At 42.5% G+C, this 21,244-nt stretch overlaps 1 protein-coding gene across 4 annotated transcripts in view; it reads right to left on the reverse strand.

The window, feature by feature from the left end:
* Positions 1-17,825: 17,825 nt before the first annotated feature.
* tpk1 (thiamin pyrophosphokinase 1) overlaps positions 17,826-21,244 on the reverse strand; it is a 75,664-nt gene continuing 72,245 nt past the window's right edge. For 3 of the 4 annotated variants that reach the window (XM_052483615.1, XM_052483617.1, XM_052483616.1), the window contains one exon: positions 17,826-20,820. In XM_052483615.1, the coding sequence (XP_052339575.1) occupies positions 20,675-20,820 (146 nt within the window). In that variant the 3' untranslated portion in view covers positions 17,826-20,674. The remainder of the gene's footprint in view (positions 20,821-21,244) is intronic. The other variant, XM_052483618.1, reaches the window with a different exon arrangement.

Consider the following 21,244-nt stretch of genomic DNA (forward strand, 5'->3'; position numbering starts at 1 on the left):
AGCCACTGCCCCAAAACCGCCATAAAGAAGCCAGACCACGTTTTGCAACTGCACATGGGGACAAAGATCGTACTTTTTGGAGAAATGTCCTCTGGTCTGATGAAACAAAAATAGAACTGTTTGGCCATAATGACCATCGTTATGTTTGGAGGAAAAAAGGGGAGGCTTGCAAGCCGAAGAACACCACCCCAACCGTGAAGCACGGGGGTGGCAGCAGCATGTTTTGGGGGTGCTTTGCTGCAGGAGGGACTGGTGCACTTCACTAAATAGATGGAATCATGAAGAACGAAAATTATATGGATATATTGAAGCAACATTTCAAGACATCAGTCAGGAAGTTAAAGCTTTGTTGTAAATGGGTCTTCCAAATGGACAATGACCCCAAGCATCCTTCCAAAGTTGTGGCAAAATGCCTTAAGGACAACAAAGTCAAGGTATTGGAGTGGCCATCACAACGCCCTGACCTCCATCCTATAGAAAATCTGTGGGCAAAAGTGAAAAAGTGTGTGCGAAGGAGGCCTACAAACCTGACTCAGTTACACCAGCTCTGTCAGGAGGAACATGCAAAAATTCACTCAACCTATTGTGGGAAGATTGTGTTAAACAATTTAAAGGCAATGCTACCAAATACTAATTGAGTTTATGTACACTTCTGACCCACTGGGAATGTGATGAAAGAAATAAAAGCTCAAATAAATCATTCTCTCTACTATTATTGACATTTCACATTCTTAAAATATTGTGGTGATCCTAACTGGACCTAAGACAGTGAATTTTTCCTAGGATTAAATGTCAGGAATTGTGAAAAACTGAGTTTAAATGTATTTGTCTAAGGTGTATGTAAACTTCTGACTTCAACTGTACATGGGACTACTACAAATCCTTGCAAGCTCCTGCATGTCATCTAGCTAGCTACGTTGATCCAAAACAAAATATATATTGAACATTTTAATTTACTGTACCATATTTTATTTAACTAATATTTGTTTTATGTTTTATTTATTTATTTATTTATGTTTGGTATTGTGACTTGTACAGAATACTATCCTGGTAGCAGTCAGATATTTATAATATGCCAAGAATACTAGGCAATTATTTTTTGCAAAGAATCTATATACCTACACTGCTGTTCAAAAGGATGGGGTCACTTAGAAATGTCCTTGTTTTGAAAGAAAAGCACATTTTTCGTCCATTAAAATCACATTAAATTGATCAGAAATACAGTGTAGACATTGTTAATGTTGTAAATTGCTATTGTAGCTGGAAACGGCTGATTTTGAATGGAATATCTACATAGGCGTACATAGGCCCATTATTAGCAACCATCACTCCTGTGTTCCAATGGCACGTTGTGTTAGCTAATCCAAGTTTATCATTTTAAAAGGTTAATTGATCATTAGAAAACCCTTTTGCAATTATGTTAGCACAGCTGAAAACTGTTGTTCTGATTAAAGAAGCAATAAAACTGGGCTTCTTTAGACTAGTTGAGTATCTGGAGCATCAGCATTTGTGGGTTCATTTACAGGCTCAAAATGGCCAGAAACAAATAACTTTCTTCTGAAACTCGTCAGCCTATTCTTGTTCTGAGAAATGAAGGATATTCTATGCAAGATTTTGCCAAGAAACTGAAAATCTTCAACGCTGTGTACTGTGTACTACTCCCATTCACAGAACAGTGCATACTGGCTCTAACCAAAATAGAAGAGGAGTGGGAGACCCCGGTGCACAACTGAGCAAGAGGACAAGTACATTAGCATGTCTAGTTTGAGAAACAGACGCCTCACAAGTCAATGGGCAGCTTCATTAAATAGTACCCACAAAACACCAGTCTCAACGTCAACAGTGAAGAGGCGACTTCGGGATGCTGGCCTTCTAGGCAGAGTTGCAAAGAAAAAGCCATCTCTCAGACTGGCCAATAAAAATAAAAGATTAAGATGTGCAAGAGAACACAGACACGGGACATAGGAAGATTGGAAAAAAGTGCCATGGACAGACGAATCTAAGTTTGAGGTGTTTGGATCACAAAGAAGAACATTCGTGAGACGCAGAAAAAATGAAAAGATGCCAGAGGAGTGCTTGACGCCATCTGTAAAGCATGGTGGAGGCAATGTGGTGGTCTGAGGGTGCTTTGGTGGTGGTAAATTGGGAGATTTGTACATGGTAAAAGGGATCTTGAAGAAGGAAGGCTATCACTCCATTTTGCGATCCCATGCCATACCCTGTGGACGGCACTTCATTGGAGCCAATTTCCTCCTACAACAGGACAATGACCCAAAGCACAGCTCCAAACTATGCAATAACTATTTAGGAAAGAAGCAGTCGGCTGGTATTTTGTCTATAATGGAGTGGCCAGCACAGTCACCGGATCTCAACCCTATTGAGTTGTTGTGGGAGCAGCTTGACCGTAGAAGTGCCCATCAAGCCAATCCAACTTGTGGAAGGTACTTCAGCAAACATGGGGTGAAATCTCTTCAGATTACCTCAACAAATTGACAACTAGAATGCCAAAGGTCTGCAAGGCTGTAATTGCTGCAAATATAGGATTTTTTTGACGAAAGCAAGGACAGAATTATTATTTCAAATTTGAAAAAAAAAATCATTATTTATAACCTTGCCAACATCTTGACCATATTTCCTATTCATTTTGCAAATCATTTCATATATGTTTTCATAGAAAACAAGGACATTTCTAAGTGACCCCAAACTTTTGAACCATAGTGTTCCTAGATGATAGTAGCTGATCGTCTTCTCCTTCAGGCGGTGGAGGTCTTTATTTAATCCCTTATCATTTCTGCCAACTATATGAACAAGGTGAAATCAATTTCAATTCAAGGTGACAGAATGCACTGCTTTATTAAAGCAATTCAGAACCAACTTGTTGACATGTTTTGTTGCAGATTCAAAGCCAGCTTAATTTATATGGCAGAATGTATCCATAATCATGATGTCACCGTCTTCCTCCTCTTCATCTGAAGAGGAGAGGCGAGAAGGATCGGAGGACCAAAATGCGGCGTGGTATGTGTTCATGATGAATATTTAAGTAAAAGAAAGTACTGAACACTGAATACAAAAACAATAAACAAATACAGACCGTGAAGCTATCATAAGGACTGTGCTGACACAAGCAACTAACATAGACAATCACCCACAAACAAACAGTGCAATCCAGACTACCTAAGTATGATTCTCAATCAGAGACAACTAATGACACCTGCCTCTGATTGAGAACCATACTAGGCCGAAACATACAAATCCCCAAATCATAGAAAAACAAACAGACTGCCCACCCCAAATCACGCCCTGAACATACTAAATAAATACAAAACAAAGGAAATAAAGGTCAGAACGTGACATATGAATGAATAAGCATATTTGACAATAATTAACCTAGTCACCCATCAATCATGTCAAACCCCTCACTTCAAACAATTGTTTTAAAGAAATCCAAATAGCATATATATTATATAAAAAACATCTGAATTTAAGTAAACATTAAATAACTTGTTAATCAATGCCACAAACCTGGGCCATCGATGAGCACCATATGTACTATCATTACTATCTGAGAGCACACAGATTCTTCTGCTTTTCTATTTTAGGACACAAATAACATAATGTAAAACAGCATATTGGGATTTTGGTGGGTGGAGATACGAATTCAAAAACCGGATGCACAAGGTAGGTTTTACATAAAATTCTAGGTCAACTCCAGCAGAATGAGAAACACACTTAGACTCAGTAAGCAGCATATTTACCACTGCTTTCCCTCTGAACCCCGTAACAAGCAGGATGACAGCATTACACAGGTGAAAAAAAGGTTGCAAAACCAGTAGAAGAACCCCTGGTCCTAGTTCCACCATATAAGTCAGCTAGCTAGTTAACTAGCAAGTTGGTTTATAAAGGCCAAAGAAAGGCCAAAGAAAGCTAAACAAGTTTTATGAACCTCTCATGCATTTAAATGACTAGACAAATATACAGCTAGTGTTGCTATCTAGAGAGGCTAATGTCAAATATTTTTTACAACTAAACCAAGATAGACCACAGACTGTTTTTTCCGATGGGAACAAATGAGTCATAGCAGGAAGAACAAGGTGGGCAGAGCCAAGCACATACTAGTGAGATCGTATTGGCGCATTCTAGCATATTTCCGTTAGGGAACGCTTCCTCTGTGAAGTGTGCATGTGGCAATAACTCAATTCGCCTTTGCACTCCTAAACAACTCGATTTTTAAAACCTTTTGCGAAGGGTGAAGTCTACAAAACTTAGTCCACATTGTTCAAAACATATTCTAGTTTTGGGAACAGAAAACTCTATTGAGATCAAATGTGTCATTGATGAGAAAATGTGTGCAGAATGTCAGCTAAAATCCATCTCGTTCCATCTTCTCCCACTGCCTGCCATATTTGGTAGCGAGTGGAAACACCAAGCGGACACTTCACATTTATATATCTGGTGTAATATGTCTCATTGTTCTATTTGTACTAATGTTGCTAATTAATTAACCATGTGCTACCTAGCTAGCTATTTGTATTTAAAACTTGCCCAAGACAGTTCACAGAATTGCCCATTTAAAACAACTTTAGGCAATTTATTAATTACTGAATTTAGCTAACATTAGATAATTAATCCAGATATTCTTACCTTTGCCTTGCTTCGGCAGTCTCGTCCAGATCATCTTGGCCCTGTAGTGATGTGAAGCTTCAGACAGGCATTTGTAGTTGTGTATGATAGCCACATTAGCAGCCAATTAGGGTAAGCCTACATGAAACACAGCCTTTATTTTAAGTGTTTCTAAAATCTATAATGCATAAAATGAATAGTGGAAAAACGATTGGAAACATTTCCATGTTTGACCGTAGGTTTTATGGGTATTATGACTCATACTGTGAGGCTCAATAGACAGGATGGTTGTTTAGCAACAAAAAAGACGTGTGCGCAGCCATCGGGCAAAACAGATGAGTTTGGCTTAGATTGCTGACAACATGTAAGCTATTTTTCATCTCCAATGTTTATTGAACATAAATACATTTGCACACTGACCACTTGTTGTCTCTCAAATACATCGTTAGTTGTTGGTTAGCTAGCAGGCGATTGAGAATCAGTCCAGCCAGCAATCGTGTATTGGTTCATTTTCATAATGGTGTTATTCCTCCAATGGAATGCCAGAAGTTTGATGGAGAATGGGCAAGAGTTCAACAAGTTTCTTAAGGAGTTACCAGCCAAACCTGAAGTGATTTGTCTCCAGGAGACATGGGTTAAACCTACTCTAGATTTTGTAATACCAGGTTTTGTTGCAGTCCGTAGAGGTAGGGTGGCAGGGGGTGCTACCTTTATAAAAGTGGTGGATCTCATATAGGAATGTGGAAGAGGGAGTTGAACAGGAGCATGTCGTGGAAGAGGTGTGGTTGGGAGGGGGAAATATGGTAATAGTGAACTTTTACGACCTGTGTAAGAGATTAGAGTTGATGGGAGTGTAGAAGGTCAAGATAGGAGATGGGTAATGTGGTGTGGGGATTTTAATGCTCATAGTACACTCTGGGGAGGGTTACAGACTAATGTAAATGGACAAGTGTTGGAGGAAATATTGGATGAGAAAGGGCTTGTGAGTCTTAATGACGGCTGGGGAATCAGGATTGACCCAGTAACTGGAAATGAATCTGCTCTGGATCTTACTCTGATCTCAAGTTGAATGGCAGGCAGATGTAGTTGGGAGGTTTAGTAGAAATCTACAGGGGGTAGTGATCACTATCCCATCATGTGTACTGTAGGATTGAGGGTGGAGAGATGGGTTGAAGAGATGGATGTTTGGGAAAGCGGAGTATGTTTCAGGAGTTGACTGAACAGGAGCTGTCTCAGGTTGATCTCAGTTCAGATATAGAAAGAGTGAGTGATGGAGTAAGAGGAGCAATAGTAGGGGCTGCAAGGCAGGTGATTCCTACAGTATGGGTACAAGGGGGAGAAGTTACAAAGAAGACGATTCCTATGGGACGTTTTTTTTCTTGAGAGGATGGTCAGGGGACCGAAACATAATTAAAATGAATTTATAGACTAAAAATGTACCGCAAGAAGCCCAAACAGATATATTTGACGAAAGAATAATAATTTCAAACCTTGCTTACATCTGTATATGATCACATACAGTATTTCTCGCTAATTTGCGTCATAATACTTTGGAACAGATTTCCACAAATAAAATCAATTGGAGCTGAATTGCTAATGTTTTTACAGTCTGTTATGTCCAACAACTTTGTTCTGCTTAGAAAATGTGGGGGGCCAAATAAAATCAAATGCAGGCCGAATTCAGCCCGTGTGCCACCAGTTGGGGAACCCTGGTATAGGGCGATAAAAAAAATCCAAGATGGCGTAGCAGTGAAGACGTGTTTTGTTCGTCCTCTCGTGTACTTTTGTATTTTTTGTATATATTTTAAAAAATAATTCTCAATCTCTTTTCGATTTTTAATTTGATTTTACCTTCCGGTAACCTGCCTCACCCAATGTGATACGGAATCACTATTATTTTAAACTTTAGAACACATTCAAGAACCCCCAGAAGCTAACCAGCTAATTAGCTACAAGCTATTTAGTCAATGTTAGCCACTGCTAGCGGCTTTTACCTTCTGCACAGATACCAGCCCTGTTCTTAGCCTGGATATTACTCGCCAATCTACCAGTATCAGACTGTCTCTCCACAACAACGCCGGATTCCTGCCGTAATCCCTGGGCCACTACTTCTAATCTTCACAGCTAGCTCGCACCCTCCGTGGCACCCAGTACCGAAGCTATCCCTGAGGCCCACCTCCCGCCTACTCAGCTGTTCACCCGAACCCCACTCATACACGGCCTTTGCACCGGATCACCGCTGCTACCGATTGCCTATAGTGGCTAATGCCACTGCCACGAAGCTAGCACCAGTTATCCGTAAGCCAGGCACATCTCCCGGCTAGCAAACAAAATTCTACAATACCTCTTTCGCCATCTGGCTTGGATTCTCTATCGACACGGCACCCCGCCGCACCACCACGTCTTGTCTGCCGACGAATACTCCATCCGCTGTGCCTTCAACCGGCCTCCGTCTGAGCAGACCCCCCTACCACCCCATGGCTACTAACTTTAAATGCCGTGTCGCCCGCGTGCTAGCGTAGTGGCGGTTTCCCTACTCCATCTACTGCTGCCCCCTGGACACTATGATCAGTTGGCTACATAACAGATGCCTGCTGGACTGTCCATTAATCACGGTACACCATTCTGCTTATTTATGTTTTATCAGTCGGCCCCAGCCGCGAACTCAGGCTCTGTGTGTAGTTAATCCAACCCTAGTCTAGCCTAGTCATCGCCATTATACCTACTGTTGTTGTGTTAGCTGACTAGCTGTTGTTGTCTCACCTGTTGTTTTAGCTAGCTCTCCCAATCAACACCTGTGATTACTTTATGCCTTGCTGTATGTCTCTCTCAAATATCAATATGCCTTTTATACTGTTGTTCAGGTTAGTTATCATTGTTTTAGTTTACAATGGAGCCCCTCGATCCACTCCTCATACCTCAGATACCTCCTTTGTCCCACCTCCCACACATGCGGTGACCTCACCCATTATAACCAGCATGTCCAGAGATACAACCTCTCTTATCATCACCCAGTGCCTGGGCTTACCTCCGCTGTACCCGCACCCCACCATACCCCTGTCTGCACATTATGCCCTGAATATATTCTCCCACGCCCATAAATCTGCTCCTTTTATTCCTTGTCCCCAACACTCTAGGTGACCAGTTTTGATAGCCTTTATCCGCACCCTCATCCTACTCCTCCTCTGTTCCTCGGGTGATGTGGAGGTAAGCCCAGGCCGTGCATGTCCCCAGGCACCCTCATTTGTTGACTTCTGTGATCGAAAAAGCCTTGGTTTCATGCATGTTGACATCAGAAGCCTCCTCCCTAAGTTTGTTTTACTCACTGCTTTAGCACACTCTGCCAACATTGATGTCCTTGCCGTGTCTGAATCCTGGCTTAGGAAGGCCACCAAAAATTCTGAGGTTTCCATACCCAACTATAACATTTTCCGTCAAGATAGAACTGTCAAAGGGGGAGGAGTTACAATCTACTGCAGAGATAGCCTGCAAAGTTCTGTCATACTTTCCAGGTCTAACTGCCCAAACAGTTCGAACTTCTAATTTTAAAAATTAATCTGAGATCCCCAAGGATTGGAAAGCTGCCGCGGTCATCCCCCTCTTCAAAGGGGGAGACACCCTAGACCCAAACTGTTACAGACCTATATCCATCCTGCCCTGCCTATCTAAGGTCTTCGAAAGCCAAGTCAACAAACAGATCACTGACCATCTCGAATCCCACCGTACCTTCTCTGCTGTGCAATCCGGTTTCCGAGCCAGTCATGGGTGCACCTCAGCCACGCTCAAGGTACTAAACAATATCATAACCGCCATCGATAAAAGACAGTACTGTGCAGCCGTCTTCATCGATCTGGCTTTCGACTCTGTCAATCACCATATTCTTATCGGCAGACTCAGTAGCCTCGGTTTTTCTAATAACTGCCTTGCCTGGTTCACCAACTACTTTGCAAACAGAGTGCAGTGTGTCAAATCGGAGGGCATGTTGTCCGGTCCTCTGGCAGTCTCTAAGGGGGTACCACAGGGTTCAATTCTCGGGCCGACTCTTTTCTCTGTATATATCAATGATGTTGCTCTTGCTGCGGGCGATTCCCTAATCCCCCTCCATGCAGACGACACCATTCTGTATACTTCTGACCCTTCCTTGGACACTGTGCTAACCTCCAAACCTCTAACCTCCAAACGAGCTTCAATGCCATACAACACTCCTTCCATGGCCTCCAACTGCTCTTAAACGCTAGTAAAACCAAATGCATGCTTTTCAACCGTTCCCTGCCTGCACCCGCACGCCTGACTAGCATCACCACCCTGGATGCTTCCGACTTAGAATATGTGGACATCTATAAGTACCTAGGTGTCTGGCTAGACTGCAAACTCTCCTTCCAGACTCATATGAAACATCTCCAATTCAAAATCAAATCTAGAGTCGGCGTTCTATTTCGCAACAAAGCCTCCTTCACTCACGCCGCCAAACTTAGTCAGTTTTACTAGGGTATCCTACCGATCCTCGACTTCGGCGATGTCATCTACAAAATAGCTTCCAATACTCTACTCAGCAAACTGGATGCAGTTTATCACAGTGCCATCCGTTTTGTTACTAAAGCACCTTATACCACCCACCACTGCGACCTGTATGCTCTAGTCGGCTGGCCCTCGCTTACATATTCGTCGCCAGACCCACTGGCTCCAGGTCATCTACAAGTCTATGCTAGGTAAAGCTCTGCATTATCAGAGTTCACTGGTCACAATGGCAACACCCACCCGTCGCACGTGCTCCAGAAGGTGTATCTCACTGATCATCCCTAAAGCCAAAACCTAATTTGGCCGCCTTTCCTACCAGTTCTCTGCAGGCTGTGACTGGAACGAATTGCAAAAATCGCTGAAGTTGGAGACTTTTATTTCCCTCACCAACTTTAAACAGATCGCTGCAGCTGTACATAGTCCATCGGTATATAGCCCACCCAATTTACCTACCTCATCCCCATACTGTTTTTATTTTATTTAGTTTTCTGCTCTTTTGCACACTAGTATCTCTACCTGCACATGTTCATCTGATCATTTATCACTCCCGTGTTAATCTGCTAAATTGTAATTATTCACTCCTTTGGCCTATTTATTGCCTACCTCCTCATGCCTTTTGCACACAATGTATATAGATTTTTTTTCCTACTATGCTATTGACTTGTTTATTGTTTACTCCATGTGTAACTCTGTGTTGTTGTCTGTTCACACTGCTATGCTTTATCTTAGCCAGGTCGCAGTTGCAAATGAGAACTTGTTCTCAACTAGCCTACCTGGTTAAATAAAGGTGGAATAAAAATAAAATAAATAAATAAGGAATAATGCAGTTCTATGGTCGACTGAAGAGTGTAGAGAAGCAGTGAAGTGTAGGAACAGGGCTTTCAGAATGGTGAAAAGGTCCCATAATTACCAGCACCTGATACAGTATAAACAAGCACAAGTAGTAAGAAGGACCATTAGGTCAGCTAAGAGCCTGTACTGTTCTGTGGAAACAGACGGAAACAGACCAGACCACTCCTGTGGGAGATGATTAAGAGGATGAGTGGGGTCAGACAAGATAGGATCTCCCTGTGCTGAAAAGTGGCATGATTGTGAGAGATATGGAGAAGGCAGAGATGTTAGCCCAGGCATTTGTGAAGGTGCACAGCTCAAATAATGTGACATTAGGGTGTCAGAAGAGAACATCCGGGGGTCCTGAATCAGAGAGATGGTAGGGGATGCATTGAATGCCCCTTTTACGTTGGCTGAGATGAAGAGAGCATTAGATAAAGTTGAGGTAACATACTTTTAAACTAGGCAAGTCAGTGAAGAACAAATTCTTATTTACAATGACGGCTTACCCTGGCGACGCTGGGCCAATTGTACGCCACCCTAATATCTCCTGGGAAGGATGAGATGTGTTACAGCATGATGGCTCATCTCAGTGGAACTGCAATGGGGAAAGTATTGGGTCTTTACAATAAGGTGGGGGAGGAAGATAAACTGCCTGGAAGTTGGAAGCAGGAGGTAGTGATGCCGATATGGAAACCTGGGAAAGACCCTATTTGCCCTTCATGCTATAGGCCGATAGCGTTAACATCTGATGTATGTAACCTTATGGAAAGGATGATAACGGAAAGGCTGACTTACTTTCTGGAGAGTAGAGGACTAATGTCACCAGCTCAAACTGGGTTCAAGAAAGGCAGGGGAACCATGAATCCTGTACTGTGCCTTGAGTCAGTCATACGGAAGGCACAGGAAAATAAGGAGGTGATGGTAGCCGTTTTCTTTAATGTAGAGATGGCCTATGATATGATGTGGAAGGCAGGCCTACTTATCAAGCTGAATATCATGGGGGTTGGAGGAAGGGCTTTTAACTGGATAAAGGATTTTATTTTTGGGCGATCATTACAGTTGATGGTGGGGAGCTCTATGTCAGAAAGATATGAAGGATATGAAGATAAAGGTACCCCCCAGGGAAGTGTCATTAGTCCTTTATTGTTCTCCATTATGATTGACGATATATTCTGCCAGGTGAGACCCGATATTGGGCGGTCATTGTTTGCGGATGACGGGGCACTGTGAAAGAGACAGACATTTTCCCCATGCAACAAGGAGAGTTCAAGAAGTGATCAGTAAATTTGAGTCCCTCAGGTGGGGCTTCAAGTTCTCAGTTGAGAAAACAGACTGTTTTGTTTTTAGAAAAACTGTTGGGGAGGAAGCTGTATGGAAGGAATCTGGAGAGGGAGGGAGGGAGTATTTGGTTCCTGGGGTTCTGGTTTGACACTTGAATGACTGGCGGACCATATTAGTGTCAGAGTAGTTGTCAAAATAAAGAAAATGTGAATGTGATGCGTTCTTTGTCTGGAATGTGGTGTGGGGCAGATAGAATGCCATTGAAAATGCTATATATATATACATATACAGTATATATAGCGCTGTTAAGGTCATCACTAGATTAGGGAAGGGATGGAAATGTTTTTGCCATTTTAATAACCAATTTCTGTGTTCTAGTCATGTGCTTTTCTAATAAACAATTTCTGTCTTCATGCAAGTGACTGATAGTGAGGATTCGTTTTATCTCAGTTTCTAGGTCTCAGCTTAAAGAAGAAGCCTTGTCAGTTATTGGTCTGTCACATGCATGACCCACACATGCATGGTCACATGAAGGAAACAAACGTTAAGGATGAATGATGTATAAGATAAAACATGCAAATATAACTTGTCTGTATATAAGAGAACTAACAGTACTGCCCCGGGTAGAGATCCTGATTGACATGTGTACTTGGTGCATTGAGTTGGTTGGAACCTTTCCAGCGCGCTGATAATAAACAATGATTCATTTAAGATAGACTTAGTGTCCCTGTGTAGAATTTCCACAACAGTAGCATATGGATCAGCAGCTCAGACATATAATAAAAAAAAAAAACTCTAGATGTAATCCAGACCCAAGCCCTAAGAATATGTTGTGGATCAATCAGGACCTCCCCAGTGACAGCAAAGCAGGTAGAGTTGGGAGAGATGCCGGTAAAGTTAAGAATACAACAACTAACCTATTGGGTAAATCTACAAGGACATAAGGTTACAAATTACTCCTAGATTGCGGAAAACATGAACAAAATCTGAATACAAGTTTTGGGTGGATAGGCAATGGCATAATGAGAGAGATGGGTTTGTTTGTGAAGGAGTTTACCCACTCTGTGGTTCTTCCTGCTATCCCACCTTGGTTGCTCCCTCAGCCAGTGATATATCTAGGGTTGCTTGAGAGGGTAAGAACTGCTGAGGAGTGTATTCAGTTGTAAGTGAACATTTAAGAACACAGTACTATGCTTTATTGAATACAGTGCCTTTTGGAAAGTATTCAGACCACTTGACTTTTTCCACTTTGTTACATTACAACCTTATTCTAAAATCTACAAGAAAAAAAAATATTTAACCCTTCGACACACAATACCCCATAATGACACAACAAAAACAGTTTAAAAAAACATTTGTGCAAATGTGTTAAAAAAACAGAAATATCTTATTTACAAGTATTTAGACCCTTTGCTATGAGACTCAAATGTATTCTTGAGATGTTTTTACAACTTGATTGGAGTCCACCTGTGGTAAATTCAACTGATTGGACATCAGTTGATGTCCCGCAGTTGACAGTGCATGTCAGTGCATGTCAGAGCAAAAACCAAGCCATGAGGTCAAAGGAATTGTCTGTCGAGCTCCTAGACAGGATTGTGTCGAGACACAGATCTGGGGAAGGGTACTAAAAAAATGTCTGTAGCACTGAAGGTCCCCAAGAACACAGTGACCTCCATCATTCTTAAATGGAAGAAGTTTGAAACCACCAAGACTCTTCATAGAGCTGACCACTAATCCAAACTGAGAAATCAGGGGAAAAGGGCCTTGGTCATGGAGGTGACCAAGAACCCGATGGTCACTCTGACAGAGCGTCTCCTAGCTCTGTGGAGATAGGAGAACCTTCCAGAAGGACAACCTTCTCTGCAACACTCCACCAATCAGGCCTTTATGATAGAGTCACCAGGAAGCCACTCCTCAGTAAATGGCACATGACAGCCTGCTTGGAGTTTGCCAAAAGGCACCTAAAGGACTCACAGAACATGAGAAACAAGATTCTCTGGTCTGATGAAACCAAGATTGAACTCTTTGGCCTGAATACCAAGCGTCATGTCTGGAGGAAACCTGGCACCATATCTACGGTGAAGCATGGTGGTGGCAGAATCATGCTGTGGGAATGTTTTTCAGTGGCAGGGAATGGGAGACCAGTCAGTATCGAGGGGAAGATGAACGGAGGAAAGTACAGAGAGAGATCCTTGATGAGAACCTGCACCAGAGCGCTTAGGACCGCAGACCACCTTCCAACAGGACAACAACCCTAAGCGCAGAGCCAAGACAAAGAAGGAGTGGCTTCGGGACAAGTCTCTGAATGTCCTTGAGTGGCCCAGCCAGAGCCCAGACCTGAACCCGATTATACATCTCTGGAGAGACCTGAAAATATGTAGCTGTGCAGAGACGCTCCCCATCCAACCTGACAGAGTTTAAGAGTATCTGCAGAGAAGAATGGGAGAAACTCCCCAAATACAGGTGTGCCAAGCTTGTAGCGTCATACCCAAGAAGACTCGAGGCCGTAATCACTGCCAAAGGTAAAGGGTCTTGAATACTTATGTAATTAAAAAATAAAAATAAGTTTTATAAATGTGCAAACATTTCTAAAAACCTGTTTTTGGTTTGTCATTATGCAATAGTGTGTAGATTGAGGGAAAAAAATATTTAATACATTTTAGAAGTCTAATGTAACAAAATGTGGAAAAAGTCCAGGGGTCTGAACATTTTCTGAATGCACAGATGGATCTAAGGACCCTAAACCAGGGAGGACAGGTGCAGCTTTAATGTTCCTGAGTTTAAGGTGGAAGTGATAAAAAGAGCAATGGTTAATTTATCTTTTTACACAAAGGAGTTGTTGGCCATACTGCCTAGTTAAATAAAGGTTCAATCAAAAAAGACTCTTGGCTGAGTGGGTGGAGGAGGTGAGGCCAGACAGAGTGGTCATCTCGGATAGATTGTTATTAGATTTAAGGAGTAAAGAGGTTGAAGATCCAAGGTTACGTGAAGTGCTGGGGAAAACTTCAGGGGATGTAGTATTTAATTATGTATTTCGTTTCCTTAGCGAGATGAGAATATAGGGTAGGATTTAGACCTTCTCTTTCTCTGGTCCACACTCCACTTCAGTTGGTGGCGGTAAAACATCTTAAAGTTGGTTGATAACCGCCATATATAATCTACAGAACAAAAAGAAGGCACAGCGCTTCAAAAACTGAGGCATGGAAGAAGAAGGGGGAGCAATGGCAGAAGCACTGTTGGATTCTGTTGGCGCAAGTGAAGACAGAGGATATGAGTGGAATGCTGTATGTAACATCTAATGGAGCTAAAAGGCCAAAAGTTGTTCATCAAGATAAGCCTCGGTATGAAAATGAGATTGAATTCGATTTATTTAACCAACTGAGGTACTCAAAGCACTTCACATAGTACGAGGGAAAAAAACAATCACTTCACCCGCCTCCAACGTGCACCACCCACCTGAGTGATGCCCAGCGACCATTTTTATGCCTCAATGCGCACCACCCATCAGGTGAGGAGTGATATGCCAATTAGAAATGAGGGGGGTGATTAATGCCTCATGTGTTGTTGGAGTGTGATTCATGAACAAGGATGTTTTTGGGGGAAACCTGTTTGCAATCACAAAGATGGAAGGAAGCCTTGGGAGAAGTGGAGTCAGACAGAGTGACCAGGAGTGTTGATTTCATGTGTCAAAAGAACAAAAGGTGAAAGCACCATGCAAATCATAGACGCATGAAGTGGAAAGCTATGATTATCGGAATAGGGCACAGATAAAAGGTGTCATATCAGGTGTCTCTGTGGATATTGAGGCTTCATGGTTTAAACATGAACATTTGAACAGGAATATTTGATTTACGCCACTTAAATCACACTGTGAATGGACTGAAGGAGGACATTTTTTCTGTGTTATTGATGTTTGACGAAGAATTTCTCCCGACCCATGTAAAGCTGGGATATATGAGAAGCACACGGCAGCAGAGCGGATAACGGCTGGCTAGCCAAAGGGACTTGGAATTCTGGAGACGGACCTTCCCAGCAGGATCGTGTGGCAGATGGTTGAAAATGTCAGCGAGTAGTGCGGACAAAGTGGAGGAAATGGAGAAAAGGTTGGAGAAGCAACAGCTGGAATGCAAACAATATGGGTAACAGTTCTGATGATATGGAGTGGGAGGAAGAGAGTCAAGGATCTGAATGAAATCTAGTGGAAAGACATAGGAAGTAGAGAGATCATGATACTGAAAGACATAGGAAGTAGAGAGATCATGATACTGAAAGACATAGGAAGTAGAGAGATCATGATACTGAAAGACATAGGAAGTAGAGATCATGATACTGAAAGACAGGAAGTAGAGATCATGATACTGAAAGACATAGGAAGTAGAGATCATGATACTGAAAGCAGTGGAGCGTCTAGTAAAAAAGCATTAAGAGGGCCAAAGTAGGAAGCAAGAGTAATAATGTGTTGGAGTGGAAAGTTGTAATTTACACCCTCTGGTTAACCAATGCCATAGAGAAAGAGATGGGTAAAGTCGAGCTAGCATGGTTAATTGGAAATGGTAGATTGCTAATATTTTGTGGTAGCCAGGCTCAGCAAGGGAAGATTCTGCTAATGGAAAAGCTTAATGGGAAGAAGATTAAAAGCCATGTCCCTGGGGCTTATGCTAGATTGAGGGGAGTATTACAGGGGTCACAGCATCTATGTCCATAGATGATAGTAAATCAAATGTGAAGGGAGGCAGAGTGATTGAGGCCAAAAGGTTGATCAGTAGGAAAGAGTCACAGAAGTGAAAGCTTATCAGTGCTGTTGAGGTTTGAGAAGGTTTCTCCTGGAAAAGTAGATTTGATTCCTTAGTTTCAATGTCAGAGGATTTGTCCCATCTCCATTGCAGTGTTTAAATTGCCAAAGATGGGACATGTAGCTGTTCAGTGTGAAGGAAAGAAAAGATGTACCAAGTGTAGAGGGGAACATGATTGGGGTGAATGTGGAAGCAATGTGAAGGTTTAGTGTTGTAATTGTGGGGGAGAACATAGTGCAGCATTTGGTGGATTCTCGCTGCAGAGTGAGAGAGGCTCAGAGATGTAGAATCAGTCATAATGCATCATATTTAGAGGCTGTAAGGCAGATTGGTGGAACTACAGTGTGAACTGATGGAGCTTCCATGGGTGTTCCTTTGTGTGTTCAGAAATCTTGCGCTCATCAATATGCTGTGTCAAAGGACACTTTGATAGTGAATAAAGTGAATCTTACCAATGAAAGCTATGACGTTGTCAACATCTTGGGTTGCAGAAATGACAGGTTGAAAGTTTTTGTGGATACGGCATTTTTTTTTATTGGGGGTAAAAGATGTTTCTGTCAATGTGGTTGACATGTTGAATAATTCTGAGGGTGGATTGTTTCAGCATTATATACACTGACATTTGTTGGTCAGAGAAGCCAACAAAAAAAAGTAAGGGCATGTATCAGAAAACCATTCAGTATCTGGTGTGACCATTTCCCTCATGCAACATGACATATCCTTCGCATAGAGTTGATCAGGCTGTTGATTGTGGCCTGTGGAATGTTGTCACACTCCTCTTCAATGGCTGTGTGAAGTTGCTGGATATTGGTGGGAACTGGAACACGCTGTCGTACACGTCGATCCATGTCTGGTGAGTATGCAGGCCATGGAAGAACTGGGACATATTCAGCTTCCAGGAATTGTGTACAGATCCTTGCGACATGGGGCCGTACATTATCATGCTGAAACAGTAGGTGATGGCGGCAGATTAATGGCATAACAATGGGTCTCAGGATCTCATCACAGTATCTATGTGCATTCAAACAGCCATCAATAAATTGCAAATGGTTTAGTTGTCAGTAGCTTATGCCTGCCCATACCACAACCCCACCGCCACCATGGGGCACTCTGTTCACAACGCTGACATCAGCAAACACGACGCCATACACGCTGTCTGCCATCTGCCCAGTACAGTTGAAACCGGGATTCAACAGTGAAGAGCACACTTCCCCAGCATGCCAGTAGCGATTGCAGGTGAGCATTTTCTCACTGAAGTCAGTTACGACGCCGAACTGCAGTCAGGTCAAGAACCTGGTGAGGACGACGTGCACACAGATGAGCTTCCCTGAGACGCTTTCTGACAGTTTGTGTAAACCCACTGTTTCATCAGCTGTCTGGTTGGCTGGTCTCAGACAATCCCGCAGGTGAAGAAGCCAGATGTGGAGGTCCTGGCTGCCGTGGTTCCACGTGGTCTGCGTTGTATGGCCGGTTGGACATACTGCCAAATTCTCTTCTGGCAGTCAGCGCCATATGGTAGATAAATTAGCAATAAATTACCTGGCAAATCTCCCTCAAAACTTCAGACATCTGTGGCATTGTTGTGTGACAAAACTGCAAATTTTAGAGTGGCCTTTAATTGTCCCCAGCATAAGGTGCAGCTGTTTAGTCAGCTTGTTGATTGATATGCCACACCTGTCAGGTGGATGGATTATCTTGGCCAAAGATAAATTCTCACTAAGAGGGAAGTAAACAAATGTGTACACAATATGTGAGAGAAATAAGCTTTTTGTGCATATGGACAATTTCTGGGATCTTTTATTTCAGCTCATGTAACATGGGACCAACACTTGCGTTTATATTTTTGTTTAGTGTATATACAGTGCCTTTTTTAACAAATCAAAAACTGAAAAATTGGGCGTGCAAAATTATTCAGCCCCTTTACTTTCAGTGCAGCAAACTCTCTCCAGAAGTTCAGTGAGGATCTCTGAATGATCCAATGTTGACCTAAATGACTAATGATGATAAATACAATCCACCTGTGTGTAATCAAGTCTCCGTATAAATGCACCTGCACTGTGATAGTCTCAGAGGTCCGTTAAAAGTGCAGAGAGCATTATGAAGAACAAGGAACACACCAGGCAGGTCCGAGATACTGTTGTGAAGAAGTTTAAAGCCAGATTTGGATACAAAAAGATTTCCCAAGCTTTAAACATCCCAAGGAGCACTGTGCAAGCGATAATATTGAAATGGAAGGAGTATCAGACCACTGCAAATCTACCAAGACCTGGCCGTCCCTCTAAACTTTCAGCTCATACAAGGAGAAGACTGCTCAGAGATGCAGCCAAGAGGCCCATGATCACTCTGGATGAACTGCAGAGATCTACAGCTGAGGTGGGAGACTCTGTCCATAGGACAACAATCAGTCGTACATTGCACAAATCTGGCCTTTATGGAAGAGTGGCAAGAAGAAAGCCATTTCTTAAAGATATCCATAAAAAGTGTTGTTTAAAGTTTGCCACAAGCCACCTGGGAGACACACCAAACATGTGGAAGAAGGTGCTCTGGTCAGATGAAACTAAAATTGACATTTTGGCAACAATGCAAAATGTTATGTTTGGCGTAAAAGCAACACAGCTCATCACCCTGAACACACCATCCCCACTGTCAAACATGGTGGTGGCAGCATCATGGTTTGGGCCTGCTTTTCTTCAGCAGGGACAGGGAAGATGGTTAAAATTGATGGGAAGATGGATGGTGTCACGCCTTGGTCTTAGTATTTGTGTTTTCGTTATATTATTTGGTCAGGCCAGGGTGTGACATGGGTTTATGTTATTGTATTTTCGTATTGGGGTTTGTAGTATTTGGGATCGCGGCTGATTAGGGGTGTTGTATAGGCTTGGTTGCCTGAGGCGGTTCTCAATCAGAGTCAGGTGATTCTCGTTGTCTCTGATTGGGAACCGTATTTAGGTAGCCTGGGTTTCGCTTTGTATTTCGTGGGTGATTGTTCCTGTCTCTGTGTAGTTTCACCAGATAGGCTGTAATAGGTTTCACGTTCCGTTTGTTGTTTTTGTATATGTATAAGTTATTTCATGTATCACGATCTTTGTTCATTAAAGACATGAGTAACCACTACGCTGCATTTCGGTCCGACTCTCTTTCTACAAACGAAGAACGCCGTTACAGATGGAGCCAAATACAGGACCATTCTGGAAGGAAACCTGATGGAGTCTGCAAAAGACCTGAGACTGGGACGGAGATTTGTCTTCCAACAAGACATTGATCCAAAACATAAAGCAAAATCTACAATGGAATGGTTCAAAAATAAACATATCCAGGTGTTAGAATGGCTAAGTCAAAGTCCAGACCTGAATCCAATCGAGAATCTGTGGAAAGAACTGAAAACTGCTGTTCACAAATGCTCTCCATCCAACCTCACTGAGCTCGAGCTGTTTTGCAAGGAGGAATGGGAAAAAATGTCAGTCTTTCGATGTGCAAAACTGATAGAGACATACCCCAAGCGACTTACAGCTGTAATCGCAGCAAAAGGTGGCGCTACAAAGTATTAACTTAAGGAGGCTGAATAATTTTGCACGCCCAATTTTTCAGTTTTTGGTTTGTTAAAAAAGTGTGAAATATCCAATAAATGTCGTTCCACTTCATGATTGTGTCCCACTTGTTGTTGATTCTTCACAAAAAAATAGTTTTATATCTTTATGTTTGAAGCCTGAAATGTGGCAAAAGTTCGCAAAGTTCAAGGGGGCCGAATACTTTCGCAAGGCACTGTATATGATTAATTTGTTATCAAGATATGTGCATAGATGCATGTAGGTCTGCGATAATATCAAACTATGTTTTGCAGTTCTATTTGATTTGATGGAATGCGTGAAACACACTATTTTAAATCATAAGGCATATAGCATTTCTGCCACTACAGTTAAGAGGTGTGGATGATTGTATACTTTTGGGTAAAGGGGAGAAACTGAATTAGCCTCTGTGTGGCCCTGTTATTGTGAGTTCTCTTATCTCTCTCAGGGGCGGTTTAACCTCTGGAAATGTTACAGAACTACAACTACAGAACTACAATAACCAGAGACCTTTGGCAGCAGGGCAATGTGGAAAAGTGGTGGTGGGAGAATAGTGAAGGGCCATTTTTTTTGCCATTTTTTTAAAACATTGTTTGCAATGTTTTTATTTGACTGTGTTAATAAATCAAAGAAATATGCAGCTTGACTTATGTTTGACTTGTATATAGTGTGTATCTCTGTTTGTTAAGCGACAACAGTGAAGGCACATTGGGGCTGAGTTCCAAACCGTAGACTTGCACCCTAAAATCCACCCTTGAGAAGTATGGATTTGACCCCCACCTCAGATATGCAATGGTTAGTCTTTAAGGGGAAGGGACAAGTCTCCAGTTTGGAATCAGGACAGAGTTTTCTAGGCTAGTGGTGAATCTATAATGTAAAGTTGCTTCCTCTTGTGACCGTTCAGAGATTCCTTCACCAAGGAAGGAAAGAGGCATTTTTACACTATTTCAACTAGGCAGAAGTGTGAATTTCCAGTTGGGGAGAGAGAGGAAGCCATTAGCCTATTTAAATGACACCCATTTGTTCATTCTGGAAGGAGGTGGAGCACCCTGGTCGATGATGTCATTTCCTGTCCCTGCAGATGCCCATGCTCCAGAGCAGTGGCTGGTCCGTTGTCACGGTTACAGGCTTCCTCTGGTCTTCCTGGGCGACAGGCTCGTAGGTGTTGGATGTGCTCACCAGCTTCCCGAACTGCAGTACCTGGTTGTCTATAACACACAGAGTCAGTCAGACATGCTCCTGAGCCTACAGAACCTACTCCCCGAGCTGACAAGGTACAAATCTGTCGTTCTGCCCCTGAACAGGCAGTTAACCCACTGTTCCTAGACAGTCATTGAAAATAAGAATGTGTTCTTAACTGACTTGCCTGGTTAAATAAAGGTAAAATTTTTAAAAAACTAAGCAAGCAGTGGAGTGAAAAACACTTGTGGGGTAATGCAAATGCATTCCAACCACACCACCATTTACAAATACACTGTCCTCTCTGTGTAACCCCCAGGGGGTCCAGTCTGAGTCCACCCTATTCTGTGTAAGCACTCAGCTGGGACCTGGGAAACAGTGAAGGGAAGGTCATCTCGGGTGAGAGGGAGACACAAGGATTAGCATTATGCTTGACCACTGAGCATACGGAAA

This window comes from Oncorhynchus keta, chromosome 28 (genome assembly GCF_023373465.1).
Source record: "Oncorhynchus keta strain PuntledgeMale-10-30-2019 chromosome 28, Oket_V2, whole genome shotgun sequence".
Lineage (NCBI taxonomy): Eukaryota > Metazoa > Chordata > Actinopteri > Salmoniformes > Salmonidae > Oncorhynchus > Oncorhynchus keta.